Source organism: Sipha flava, unplaced genomic scaffold (genome assembly GCF_003268045.1).
Source record: "Sipha flava isolate LNK unplaced genomic scaffold, YSA_version1 42_pilon_pilon, whole genome shotgun sequence".
In the NCBI taxonomy this organism is placed as follows: domain Eukaryota; kingdom Metazoa; phylum Arthropoda; class Insecta; order Hemiptera; family Aphididae; genus Sipha; species Sipha flava.
The window spans coordinates 2,809,953-2,822,782 of record NW_020273159.1 but is presented as its reverse complement, the minus strand read 5'-3'; the positions used below and the strand labels follow the sequence as shown (position 1 = coordinate 2,822,782).

General features: G+C 26.9%; 1 protein-coding gene across 2 annotated transcripts; it reads right to left on the bottom strand.

The window, feature by feature from the left end:
- Positions 1 to 2,340: 2,340 nt before the first annotated feature.
- LOC112689239 (protein scarlet-like) lies at positions 2,341 to 11,811 on the bottom strand. Of its 2 annotated transcripts, XM_025562836.1 has the most exons (17): positions 11,512 to 11,811; positions 11,375 to 11,456; positions 11,168 to 11,288; positions 10,638 to 10,686; positions 10,526 to 10,575; positions 10,272 to 10,408; positions 10,078 to 10,206; positions 9,910 to 10,003; positions 9,504 to 9,699; positions 8,463 to 8,619; positions 8,251 to 8,282; positions 7,036 to 7,141; positions 4,232 to 4,459; positions 3,966 to 4,101; positions 3,698 to 3,803; positions 3,247 to 3,347; positions 2,987 to 3,168 (listed from the first exon to the last, which is right to left on the bottom strand). In XM_025562836.1, the coding sequence occupies exons 2-17, from the start codon at positions 11,453 to 11,455 to the stop codon at positions 2,987 to 2,989; spliced, it is 1,905 nt and encodes a 634-aa protein (XP_025418621.1). In that variant the 5' UTR covers position 11,456; positions 11,512 to 11,811. The 2 variants fall into 2 exon arrangements, with proteins under 2 accessions (XP_025418622.1, XP_025418621.1); XM_025562837.1 differs by lacking the exon at positions 11,512 to 11,811 and having other exon boundaries at positions 2,341 to 3,168; positions 11,375 to 11,455.
- Between the last annotated feature and the right edge of the window lie 1,019 nt (positions 11,812 to 12,830).

The window sequence follows — 12,830 nt, the reverse complement described above, 5'->3', positions numbered from 1 at the left end:
GATATTTCACAAGCTTTTCCCTAGAAATTACTTCATAAAGTGAACAACATAACAATCCAATCCAAACTGATATTATAAGTGTTTATGATAAATTTAACGATACAATTTGAAAAATAATTTTTAGTTAATTTGCAACACGTCACTAAAATAAATCACAAATACCATACATACGTAACTTTTCGTAAAGTTTGTGATACATTCATGTAGGCCATGGTTAATAACACAAATTATATTATAGTATAATGATTATTTATAAAATTATTATAATATTTCCAATAGTTCGCGTATTAATTGCGCAGTCAATGTACCTATATGTTAAAAAAAAGCAATAATAACATATTAATGAAATAAAAATGCTAACATAAAGATTTATATAAATTCATTTTTAATCAATATAATACATTTAACTATTTTTAAAACTTCTCTCTGAATAGACTAACGTAAACACTTAGTAAATACTAAAAGGTAACTTAACTAACACTTGAAATGTATGTTACCAAGCTTAAAAAATTAGATTAGTTATAGCATAAATGTACACACACAATTATTAGTTTTTATTAGTAATGGTTCTCGTGTCCATAATTAATAATAATTATTATGAAATTTAATATTTATCCTAGAGTGTATGCTACGTTTAAACTCAAATAAAATATTTTTTAATCGTTATAGGATTTGTGTTTAAATATACAATCAGTTTCAAAAATGACGAATATCACTTACAGAAACTCATCAGTTTTGATTTATAAACACATAATTATACACAATCATAATAATTATGTAACATATATACGAAATAATAATTAACTGCGAAACTGTATATGCGAGTATATGAAAATTTAAAATTAAATGTATATAAATACTAAAAAATTAATTTAAAAATGCAATTCCGTTTTATTATAAACTTATATAGGATAATTTCACACAAAAAATAAATAAATTATCTATACATTAAGCAATACAAATTGAATTTTAGATATTTTATTTAGATTAAATAACGGTTAAGGGTATTGTTTTTCTAATAGCCATGTATTTATAAGTTATGAATAATGTAATTTCCTGGTACGTAGGAAACGTTAACTTAAGTGTACAAAGCTACTCCACCCCCATTGCAATAAACAATAAAAATAATTCGGTAGTAAGTATTTGGCAAACTTCAGACGTGATTTGAATTTTTGATTATACAGGCATTATGAGAGTAAAATAATAATAATAATTCTAATTTTATATTGAAAATAAAAGAAGTCATAACAGTGTAATTAAAAAAAAAATTTATAAAGGGAAGTTTAAAAAATGGTGAAAGAAACACACTGATGAACAGGTGGTACAATTCTTGTTTTTATGATCGTGAAAACATAATATAAAGTAGGAAACACATATACTCAGTCGGTATTTCTTATAATAGGTACATAAACACTAAAACGGTTCATTAGGCTTAAAAAGAAAATGTTTTCGAGCAAAATATCTATGCAAATGTATTACGTGCATTATACCAGCTACAGAGTGCTATTGTTTAACTTAATGTATACCATTACTACTATTAAAAGTCAGTACACTTATGTTCAGACAGCTGCGTGATACATATTAATAAAAAATACTCACTACTTATAATATATGTATTTATGTGTACATATCGAATAATTATACAGTAAAAATAAAACATTACATTCCCTACTTTGATTTGCGAATAAAGTAATTCTTCGTAATTATAAAATATAATATATACCTGTGACTATTGTATTAAAATGAAGATGATTTATATATATTAGGATATTAATTTTCAAAAATCAATAAGTTTGATGTACTATATATTCTTTTGATAAAAAAAAAATATTAACTTTTAATTTACATTTTAGTCTATTTATTTATTACATTATTTAATAATATGTACATAAATAATAATATTTAAATACCTAATAATACCTAATATCTATAGATCATATGTATTTTCATTAAAATTCTTGATTTATACATAATATAATAATTATTGTTTAGCTGAATAAATGTATATATTTATTTCTTAACCATATTAAATATTTAATTTAAATTTCAAAAACAATCAATTTACGTCAACACTTATAAATAAAAACTTTTCATAAAAAGTATTTATGTCTTATTTAATTCTATCAAATTTTAAATATATATAAACTCTCTCATTCCTTAGTATGCATTAAACTTGCAATAACACTTATCATTTAAATGATATAACTTCTAAAACTTTATTAGTTACATTTGTTTGAAGTATGTTTAATAAATAAAGTTTATATAAAAAAAAAAAAAATAAATATAAGTCTAGTAGATAAATTAATTTAAGTGACATTTAAAAACAATCGTTTGGTAAAACTACGAGTATATAGTAGTATTTAGTTACTAAATAACTCTATTTATTTTTAATATATTATGTGTAATATTCTGTTTGAAGTATTGCCATTATTCCATGCATAAAAAAATTATTTCAAATATTCGCTAAAGGAAATAAAAATACACGTCCTTATATAAGTGTATAATATATATATATTATTTGACCCTGCTCTTGAAAAAAAAAATTAGTACGAGGACTAAGATTCGATTGTTAGTAAAATCGACGAAGCAGCTGCACTCGCGTGTACGCACAACGCACGTAATATCTAAGCTAAAAAGGGTGAGGGACTCAGTGTGGCGGTATGTGAGAAAATGAACGGACTATGGTTCCCACCTATAAAAATGTCGCAACAGTCAAAATAAAAACCTGAACAAGAGAGGCAAAACTGACCCTTCGTAAATGATAATCCCTCCCTATATATGTATATATATATCTATACTTGGATTTAAAATTATATAATAAGAGGTTAAACTGCAGCTTCTTCATTTTACAACACAATATTCAAATTAAAAACTAGTAAAAAACAGTACAAACGAGTTTATAAAAATAAAATGTGCTTAAAATAATGCACTTTATTGTTTTATGTAAAAAAATTTTATATTAAAAAGAAATATTTAACTTCTCATCTTAAGACAACTTGTTCCAACGAGCTCTAGTCACAAAGCAAACAAAAGATATTGCATGGAAGCCAATAAAAATCCAAACCATAGAATAAATATGTGGCATTAGGTTGGATTCTGTGAATTCATACTGATCCAAAACTTCATTGCCGTTCATCAGGCATGGTACGTCAAGATCTTCGCTACAAGCTAAAATCATAATAAATAATATATGTAAACATTTAATGCCCTTAAAATCTACCTATAATAATATGTGTTCTCATTCACCTATGTAAGTCACGTTTTTCCAGTGAAGAATAGTAAGCGCTTCGAATCCAAGCTCAAACCAAGATATTGATACTAACCAGTGCAGATACCATGGTATACTCCTAAATATAAATAATAATATATTACAATATATAACGATTATGATATTTGTCCTAGATCACATAGCGCCTTAGCGTTAGCTGAATCATTACAATTGGATACAATTTATAAGACACTAACATAATTATTTTTTTGTGTTAATTATATTTATTAACATTTAAAATTAATATTTTAAATCAACGTGTTAAATTATAGAATTCAAAAACAATTCTAAATTATAACTAAGCTTTTTTTAAAGCTCTTAAAATTATTATTTAAAATGGAAAAATTGTATATCAGTTCCACATTTATTTTAAATACATACGAATAATATTATTAAAATGAGTTAATTTAAAAGTATCACTATATTGACCTGATGTTCACAAATATTCCAGACAAGATCATGATAACATTGTCAAATGGTTGAACAAAAGTTAACGCCAACGATAAAGATCCAAAAATATTATTGAACATGTAACCTATACATACAGAAAAATAAAATTAAAACATACTAAGGTCATGTATTCTGTATTTATACACTACATTGCAGTATTTAATTATGCATTTATTAATTACATGAAAGTATAGGCAAAAAAAAAAATGGAAAATAATTTATATCATAATACTAAATATATACTGACCACAAGCAGTGGACACAGCCATTTCGAGAATCGTGATGATTACCGTGAGAAAAAATACAAACAGATCATTTTGCAAACCTGCCATACAGTAAATGATTATCGTGAATATCGTGGGCTCGATGATCATCGTGGGGATCTGTGGGGGCACGGAACAGAAAAAAAGAGAAAGAAAATATATTGTAAAAATAATAACATAATAAATTTATAAATAACATTGCCGTCACTGCATATTTGGCTCGATAAATGTTGTTACGCAAAATACTTACGAAGGATATTATGTTGGCGATATAGAATGTCGGAGCGTCATACAGGCCAGAAGTATATTCCCTCCTAAACAGGGGCAATTTTGCAGGCAGTTGGTTCATTACTGAGTACATTGGTGTAAAAAAATTTTCAGTTATTAACATGAAAAATACACCCTGAAACGACTGGATGCCAACTTGGGTTTGTTGCACCGTGCCTAAGTAACATAGACCGACCATAACAGCGATTCCCTATAAAAAAGTTCCAAAAGCTTGTTTAAATATTATGTAATAAATATATTTTAAAAAATTATTAAAGTACATGTTTTTATTAATAAAACGGATTTATCAAGTTAAATTAGGATTGTCGTAATAGGAATTACACATGAATATTAACACATATCACTGTTCATAAATTCTAATAAAAAATACGCATAAGGAATATATTGTTCAATACAAAGTATAAATGAGGATAAAAAAATACATTGTAATACAAAAAAATGTCGGCGTGATAACAAAATCAATGGTAAAAGAAAAGAATTAGCAAAATCGAAGAAAATTATACAACTGCTTCCTACGCATAAGGTGCAGATAATAGGTTTATAATATAGGCACTATTAATTATAATTCACATACACACAAATATATATATATTAGAAACATTTACGACCGCGGTGGCATTATCATTTGCCAGACGGCACGCCACCGTCACGCAGCCAAGTCGCGATCGTCAATCTGCCAAGTAGTATAGTTTTTCCTAAAAAAAAATCGAGAAATATATAAAAGAAAGTCTATTGGGGAGAAGAAGAATATAAATAAAAATAATCGACGATTTCATCTCGACAACGCACACTTTACTACGCATACAAGGCGTTTTTCTTATCATTGAACACTCATTTTCCGTGAATTATATGCAGTGGTGCCGCCAGAAACGGACCAGATAGGGCCATGGCTCTAAAGATTCCCGACCCACCAGTGGTCTTACCACTGTCCTAATCTTAGAAGTTGTCATTTTTCATGAGCAGAATTATTATTATTATATGAATAATTTAATATTTAGTAGTTTTTTCAGTGTTGATATCGTTTAAGATTTTAAAATATAGTAATTAGCTCCTATTAATTATTATTATTATTATTATTTATTTTTTCTGAAATTTCATTTTTTGTGGCCCTACCTTACAAATATTAGTCTCCTATTAGCCCTGCTTAATAAACAAATCCTAGTGCCACCACTGATTATATGTTTGTGAAACAATTGTTCGTTTTTAATCCTCTGGGCAGTGAGTAGTCATTACTATGGTTATTACAAAACATGCTTGTTAAACTACAGTTTTATGTGCGTTAATTTTAATTCCACTTATTTTTAGTTTTAATTAAATACCAACAAATAAGTTATTCCTCAATGATCGATATCTATCTTAGAATCGAAATAGGTATACAGAAAAATTAAATATTATAATATTCCTATAAAATGCTAAAACGCATGTAGATAATAATACATAGTTAGGTATTTTTTTTCCGATAGTTGTGCATACTATATGTTAGCTGAATAGAAGTGAATCGTTTAAAAATAATTTTTCAAAATACACGTGTCATGAGAAAACGGAGAAAATTAACGTTTGACGTGAATAAACCATCACCCTGTAATAATACATTACCGCGGTACACGTTTGTCTTATTAGTAAAAATGTTTTCGTTTTTTTTTCCGATTTTCTTTCACGGGGCGCCCCAGCGTATTATAAAATGATTGACGGTACGCTGATCATCGGAGCAGTATCGCGTCAGCGCACGCCTGAGAGATTGCGTGTCTGCTGTTAATTTACGCCCATGCGAGCCTCTCTATACGACCACCGCCGATAGATTCGGATACTGCAGCGACGATTATATTTTTCTTTTATTTTTATTTTATTCCATTAAGCTTTCATATCGTCTCCCGCCCGTGTTTCCGTACAATAAACAGTCGGTTATTATTAAATAATAATTATTATTAAGTATACACAGCTCTACACAGCTCGTGTCACATATTAAATTATTATATACGTTTCAGCGACGTGCGTACCTAAGACTGTTTTCGGAGTTTATGTTACGAAAAACTATTCAGGTCAAACGCAATTCCACATTAACTGATCGTAAAATCATTATACATAGACTAGTAGTTTTCTTATAAGCTTAAGTAAAGTTTATGTACTCAAATAAAATAATATACTTTTGGTAATCCCAAAATGTTTACATTTTAATTATTAATTAGACATTATAAATTATAATTTAATTAAAGAAATTTCTTATGTATTAATTTGTACGTAAGTGATATTTTTAAGTGTCCAACTTATATATATATTACTTAAAAATAGCAATTTCACTTAATATAGCATTTTTTATATGATCCTTAACCACATGATAAAATCATCTAATAAATCACAAAAATGTGTTTATTAAAAGTTGACGTTCCAACTATTGTAGTAACGAAAATCTCATTTATGATCTTCATGCTCACGATCACTATTCGAGAATTGTCAGAAATATATAAATACTTGTATCTGATATTTCATAAAAACTATATATTCTATTACATGTTTTTGAAATATAAGTATCTACATTATCGACAAAAACGAACGTATTTAACTATGAAATTCTAATCATCTTGAATATGAAATACGTATTGTTCATAGACCAAGAGCTCGTGATGACCGTACGTTGAGGTTTATATGGAGGCATTTAAATAATAAATAAAAAAAAAAAGTTATATTTGTAAAAATAAAATATCAGGACAATACGTGCAGATGCACGCAGTATAATATTAAAATATATCACATATTGTAGGTACTCACGACTTTTTGCAATATTCTATGGATGTCGATGGTGGGGTCGCGGACTTTCTCCAGAAAATATCGTCTTGTCAGGTGGTACAGTTTCACCGGCCAAAATGGCGATAAGCTGTAAACAATATTTCAACAGTTATACACAGCCAGTTAACACGGTGATTACAATGCGTTATACGACACGATATTATCATTCGCAGTGTCTTTATAGGTATCATTATTAATACTATTGTTGTCGCAGACCGCTATACAACGTGTATCTGTAGTGCACGTATAACGTAATAATAAGCTTTAGGCCCTTAACTGTATGGTAATTGAGATCGTATACACTAGAAAAGGTGTATTATATTAGTTTTCGTCTTCACGCTTATGCTACAGCAGTACGCCACCGTTTTACACGACGACGACGTTTTGAATTATACATTTAATGTTTTTTATGACGAAAAAAAATACGTACATTTTTCACATCAGTAGTGGCTGTCTCTAATACGTTAGTTTCTTTTTTTTTAAATTTTTTTCCTAGTATTATAATACTATTTTTGTTTCTACATGCACACGCTATATATAGACAACAACTCAGGTATATATTGGATTATGAAAATCGTGAAGTATGGAGCTAGTTTGTTGTTTTATTAGTTCTTATATGATTTATGCGTAGGCAAGATTGACACGCTATGTCGCAGTTTTGTTTCTGTTGACATTTCTTAGTCAATTATTGAGACGATATAAAAAGTATTGTGTTATATGACGAATAAAGTCACGTGCTAAATAAATATAAGCATGTGACATAGAAGAACATAAATATTCATAATCTTAATAAATTGACAATAGTTAGGATAAACTCTTTGATAAACTATTGGATTAGGTACTCAATAAATATCGTATTTTAATTGAAATAATTTTCTTAACCTTAAATAAAACGTAAAACAAAATGGCAGTTTAAAATATTTTAGAATTTACTTACTTTTATGGAAATATTTAGTAATTAACTGATATTTAGCAATTACTTAATACTAGCAAAACGTATACCACTATAAAATAATATTGTAAGAGTAATATTTGCAGAAATATAAAGAGCCTATAGTAATATATGAATTTAAAAATTAAGTGTAATAACTTTATACTAGAAAATACTTTCATTTAATAATATATATTCAATTGTTATTCATAAAATCGAATTTAGAATAATACTAATAATAATAATAATAAATTAATTAAACTCACTGATTACAAAATACTGATAAACTTGATGAATCCTGAAAATTACAATATTTTCATAATTTATTTATTATTAAATATTATTACTTTTAAACAATGTACATCCATTATACAATTAATTATAAGTAATGAAATGTATGTACAAAAAATATCGTTATATTTTTATTTATATAGTTAAAAATATAACTATTTTTAATTTATTAAGTATAACTACTTACATAGTATATTTCATTCGAAATTGCATTTCTTATTAATTCTGAATGTTTACTAACTGCAAATTCATCACAAACTGAGTTTACAGATTTATTTTTGTCTGACAACATTTTCATAATAAAATCTGCAGAGTTGTAATTCTCAGGACAGCGAAAACCAACACTAGAACAATAAATAAATAACCAAATACCAAAATAAATTCTTAAAAATAAATTTAATTTCATATAGATATTTAATTAAAATCTATTACCGAATCAAATATTTAATTTATAAATAGAAGATACATTTAATAGATGTTCTTATATTTTCTTAAAAATGTCTACTAACAAATTCTGAAGAAATATAAATGTTGAGTATAAAAAATAATAATAAAAGAACAAATTAAATTTAAAAAAAAAGTTTATAGGAAGAATAATATGTATTCCAGCTAATAATGTTACCAAATCTCAATAATTTAAAGAATAAACTTGTACCGCATAAATAGTAGATATAATGTAAATGATATTTATTCACTTTTTATGAAGTATCTATTTATCAACACTAAATTGCATTTCAATAGTTAAAATTTTCAAATAGCTATAGTTAAGCATGTTTCCTTATTTGTAAACAAGATAAAAATATACTAAGAACCATAATATGTCATTTCATAAGTTTTTTTTTCTAAAAATGTAACATAATAAAATATTTAAACATATCCTCCATTTACTAATAATAATTATACTATTTAGTACTAATTGACCAACTTTTTTTTAACTAATTAGTAATATATATTAATAACTAGTGGTATATTTTAAAATTTTAATTTTTGTTATTCATTTAAATAATCTCGAGCTACATTATTTTCTCTTAAATAATATTAAAAACATAAGATGCATTATAGAGCATTTTTGCACTTCTTTAATTTAATATATAGTATAAGCATGAATTTTATTTAAATCATTTTTCAAAGTATAATAAATTATTAATACATTTACTAATTTATTGTCTGATAATAAAGTGAGCCATGAATATTTTTATGTATGATTGTTTTATATAAATAATTATACCTTTCAAAAAATGAAATGGCTTGGTTAGGTGGCCCAGAATAAGCAATTCTTCCATCGGCAACTAGTATCAACTGATGAAATATACTTAAAAGTTCAGAACTAGGTTGATGAATGATACAAATTACAGTTTTCCCTTGGCTGGACACCAATCGCTGCATTATGTTCACAACTTTTTGAGCACTGTATGAATCTAACCCTAAATAAAAAGTATTAACACTTATATATTATAAAAAAATTATAGCTATTTTAAATCGAAAACATGTCAGTCGCAAAAGTAATTTTTTAATATTATTATGTAATTTTCAAGAAAACTGATAAAATGTAAGAAATTGCACTTATTCCAAATAATTTTTTTTTTTTTTTTGATAGGTGTTATGTAATTAATAAATAAACAATGATGGTTTACCGGTCGTAGGTTCGTCACAAAATAAAAATGATGGGTCAGTAAGAAGTTCAGTTGCAAATGATACGATTTTTCTCTCGCCGCCAGACAATGTTATCTACAGTTTAATAATATTGTTTGTAAACAAAAAATGACACTGTGGTAATGAATTTTCATTATAGTCAGGAATACCTTTCCGTTTTCTCCTACAGCCCCAATTCTAGTATTTGCGCATTGATTTAGACCTAATTCTTCAATAATCGCTGAAACTCTTGCTTTTAAATTGTTTTCCGTTGTTCTTCTGTCCATTTTTAATTTGGCCTGTTAGTATATTTTTTATTTTTATGTTTTTCGTAGTCATTTTAAACTAATATTATGCAATTCACCATGAAGTTAAGGTGTTCTTTGACGGTGAACACCCCACAAAATAAATCGTGTTGGTACATGTATCCAAAATTATGATTGTTAAAATTATTTACTGGTAAATTTCCTATTTTCACACTTCCTTCGAGTTGTATCTCAGCTTAAATACATACAAAATAAATGAGTTATCAAGTATACTTGAAAGTCTTATAAATGTTTTATATATTTTATAAATACCTTAATAGTTATTATTACGTTAAAAAATACTTGTTATTACCTGGAAGTTTGTTAGCCAGAGCAGCCATCAAAGTACTTTTTCCCGCGCCACTGTAATGATATATAAAATATACTTTTATACTTAATTATAAAAACACTCAACAAATATTTACCTTGGTCCCATAATGGCTACAAGTGAACATGGTGGTATGTATCCTTCGACTTGAAAAATCAACAAAATATATTCATTAAAAGCATAAACTCGTAAATTATGACAAGTTTGTGGCGTAAATAATTTAAACTGTAATTTAAGCTGAAAGGTTCACATTCCTATTTGGAAGCCATATGTAGAAGTGCTCATACGTGAACATGAAAAAGTAGATCTTAAAATAGGTATCCAATAAAAAACTTGGTTAACAATCAAAGATTCATTCCTGTTTTGTTTTCTTCAACTTTCAACCGACACAATAATTATTGTTCGATAATTATATGGATCGTTTAAAAGTTAGAAACAAGCGAAAATGCTACCACACAATATAATATAGTTTTGAATACTCTAAATGATTGTAATAATTCATACACACTAGTGTGCATAATATTTAAATCTAAAGTAAAAGTAAATACGTTAAGTACATAACGTGTGTGTACAGATCTATACATTAAGCACTTAATTAATAGGAGACGTAAACGAATAATGATTTACCATTGTTTAACAATTGTTTTCTTGATGTAATGCTAGAACGCAACCACCTGTCTTTTTTAATTAATGCATGCACGTTTAAATTCTCCCAATAAAGCGGCAAGCAGTTTTCATTATATTCACCCTAGAAAATATATTTTTGGTACGAAAATTAAAATTTAATTTTAATATACTCCTAAGATTTAATTAAATTAAATATATCAATGTTACCCCAGCGTTTTCAAATAGTTGAAAGTTCGAGTTAGATTCATCAGCGTTAGAAATTACGGTATATGCAGACGCCAAATTCATACTTGTGAATGTAATGTTTATAAAAATAAATAAAATAAAACTAAAACAGTACTTACTTAATTGATTGAGGATGGTTCTACTATTAGGCGAATTTCAACTAACAATGTATAACGAAGACTGGAAAGCATATTTGATCTAAACCTGCACGTCATCGGTGTCCAATGTGAAGCCAAACACAATTGAAAAGTATCAGTTGCATCTTTGAATTACATAATATTTTGATAATCTACTGCGTTATGCAAAAGTTAATAAATAATCCTAGGTGGTTAATCAATATCTTTCATTCAGTTGGTTTTAATAATAACAGACTATATTGAACTATATACAAAGATGAATAACCTACATAGATACATGTCAAAAAAATCGATTCATTTTTCATTTTCTAATGTGTTCTAAAACATTTTAATACGAAATAATTTTAGTAGTAAAAAGTAAAAATATGTAATTGAACATCAAGAAAAACGTAAAAGAATTCAGTCAAAATATTCATAAATTATTTGTTCTGGGAGTAAAATTACTCAAAAATAAAAAATTAAAAAAACCATGTAGTTTTACTTTTTGGTTGAATATGTTTAGTTATATTAATAAATTAATGTTGATATAGACTGACCAAGGAAGTTAAAGAGATTTATTTCCCTAGATCGGTGACTTTTATCAGATTATGTTTCAACCCAAAAGCATTATAATAATAATAAAAATCATATTATTTTATATAAATATCCAAAACTGTTAAGTAAATTTTAAATATTATACTAAAAATACGTACTAAAAAATACGTAATAAATCGTGTTTACTTACTCACTACTATTGTGATGGATGATAATTAAAGATATGAGTAGTATTATATTAAGTTGTCCAAGGCCCGGACCGTAATATTTTTATTGCAGTTCAACCCATCCAGGCCCGTTCGTAATATTTATTATTTGTTTTTATCAGTGATCTATTATTATAAATATCATATAGACTAATAATACATACATATTTTTATTGTAATTTGTGACAAGCCTACTCCATCAGTATGTGAACTTTTCCTTATTCAACGCCAATAATTGGCATTAGTATTGTACTATTTTATTATATTTAGGTAGTTATATTTTTGACCAGTCCAGTCCAAAGAAAAATACTGCGATCCTACCAACCCGCAATATTTATATTATTGAACGGCCGGGTTGTGTACAGGCCGAGTCGGGCTGGCGCGGCCCGTGCAGAATTCTAGTGCCCTTTGATATTCGACATTATGGAATGCAAACGACATTTTTGCTGACTGATAATCACGACCGCTAACGGTGTACTTTAATTTTTATACCCAGTGTGACCAAGATATCAACTTGGAAAAGTAAAATAAAATCCAGAGTAAAGAATTGATTGTTCCTTG

What these genes read in the sequence shown, in the direction of transcription:
- LOC112689239 (XM_025562836.1), bottom strand. Translation starts at nt 11,455, where the DNA reads ATGAATTTGGCGTCTGCATATACCGTAATTTCTAACGCTGATGAATCT. An exon ending in TTATCAGTATTTTGTAATCA is followed by an intron (nt 7,142 to 8,250) that starts GTGAGTTTAATT and finishes TATTGTTTACAG; the next exon opens with CTTATCGCCATTTTGGCCGG. An exon ending in ATAGAATATTGCAAAAAGTC is followed by an intron (nt 4,460 to 7,035) that starts GTGAGTACCTAC and finishes ACTTTTTTATAG; the next exon opens with GGAATCGCTGTTATGGTCGG.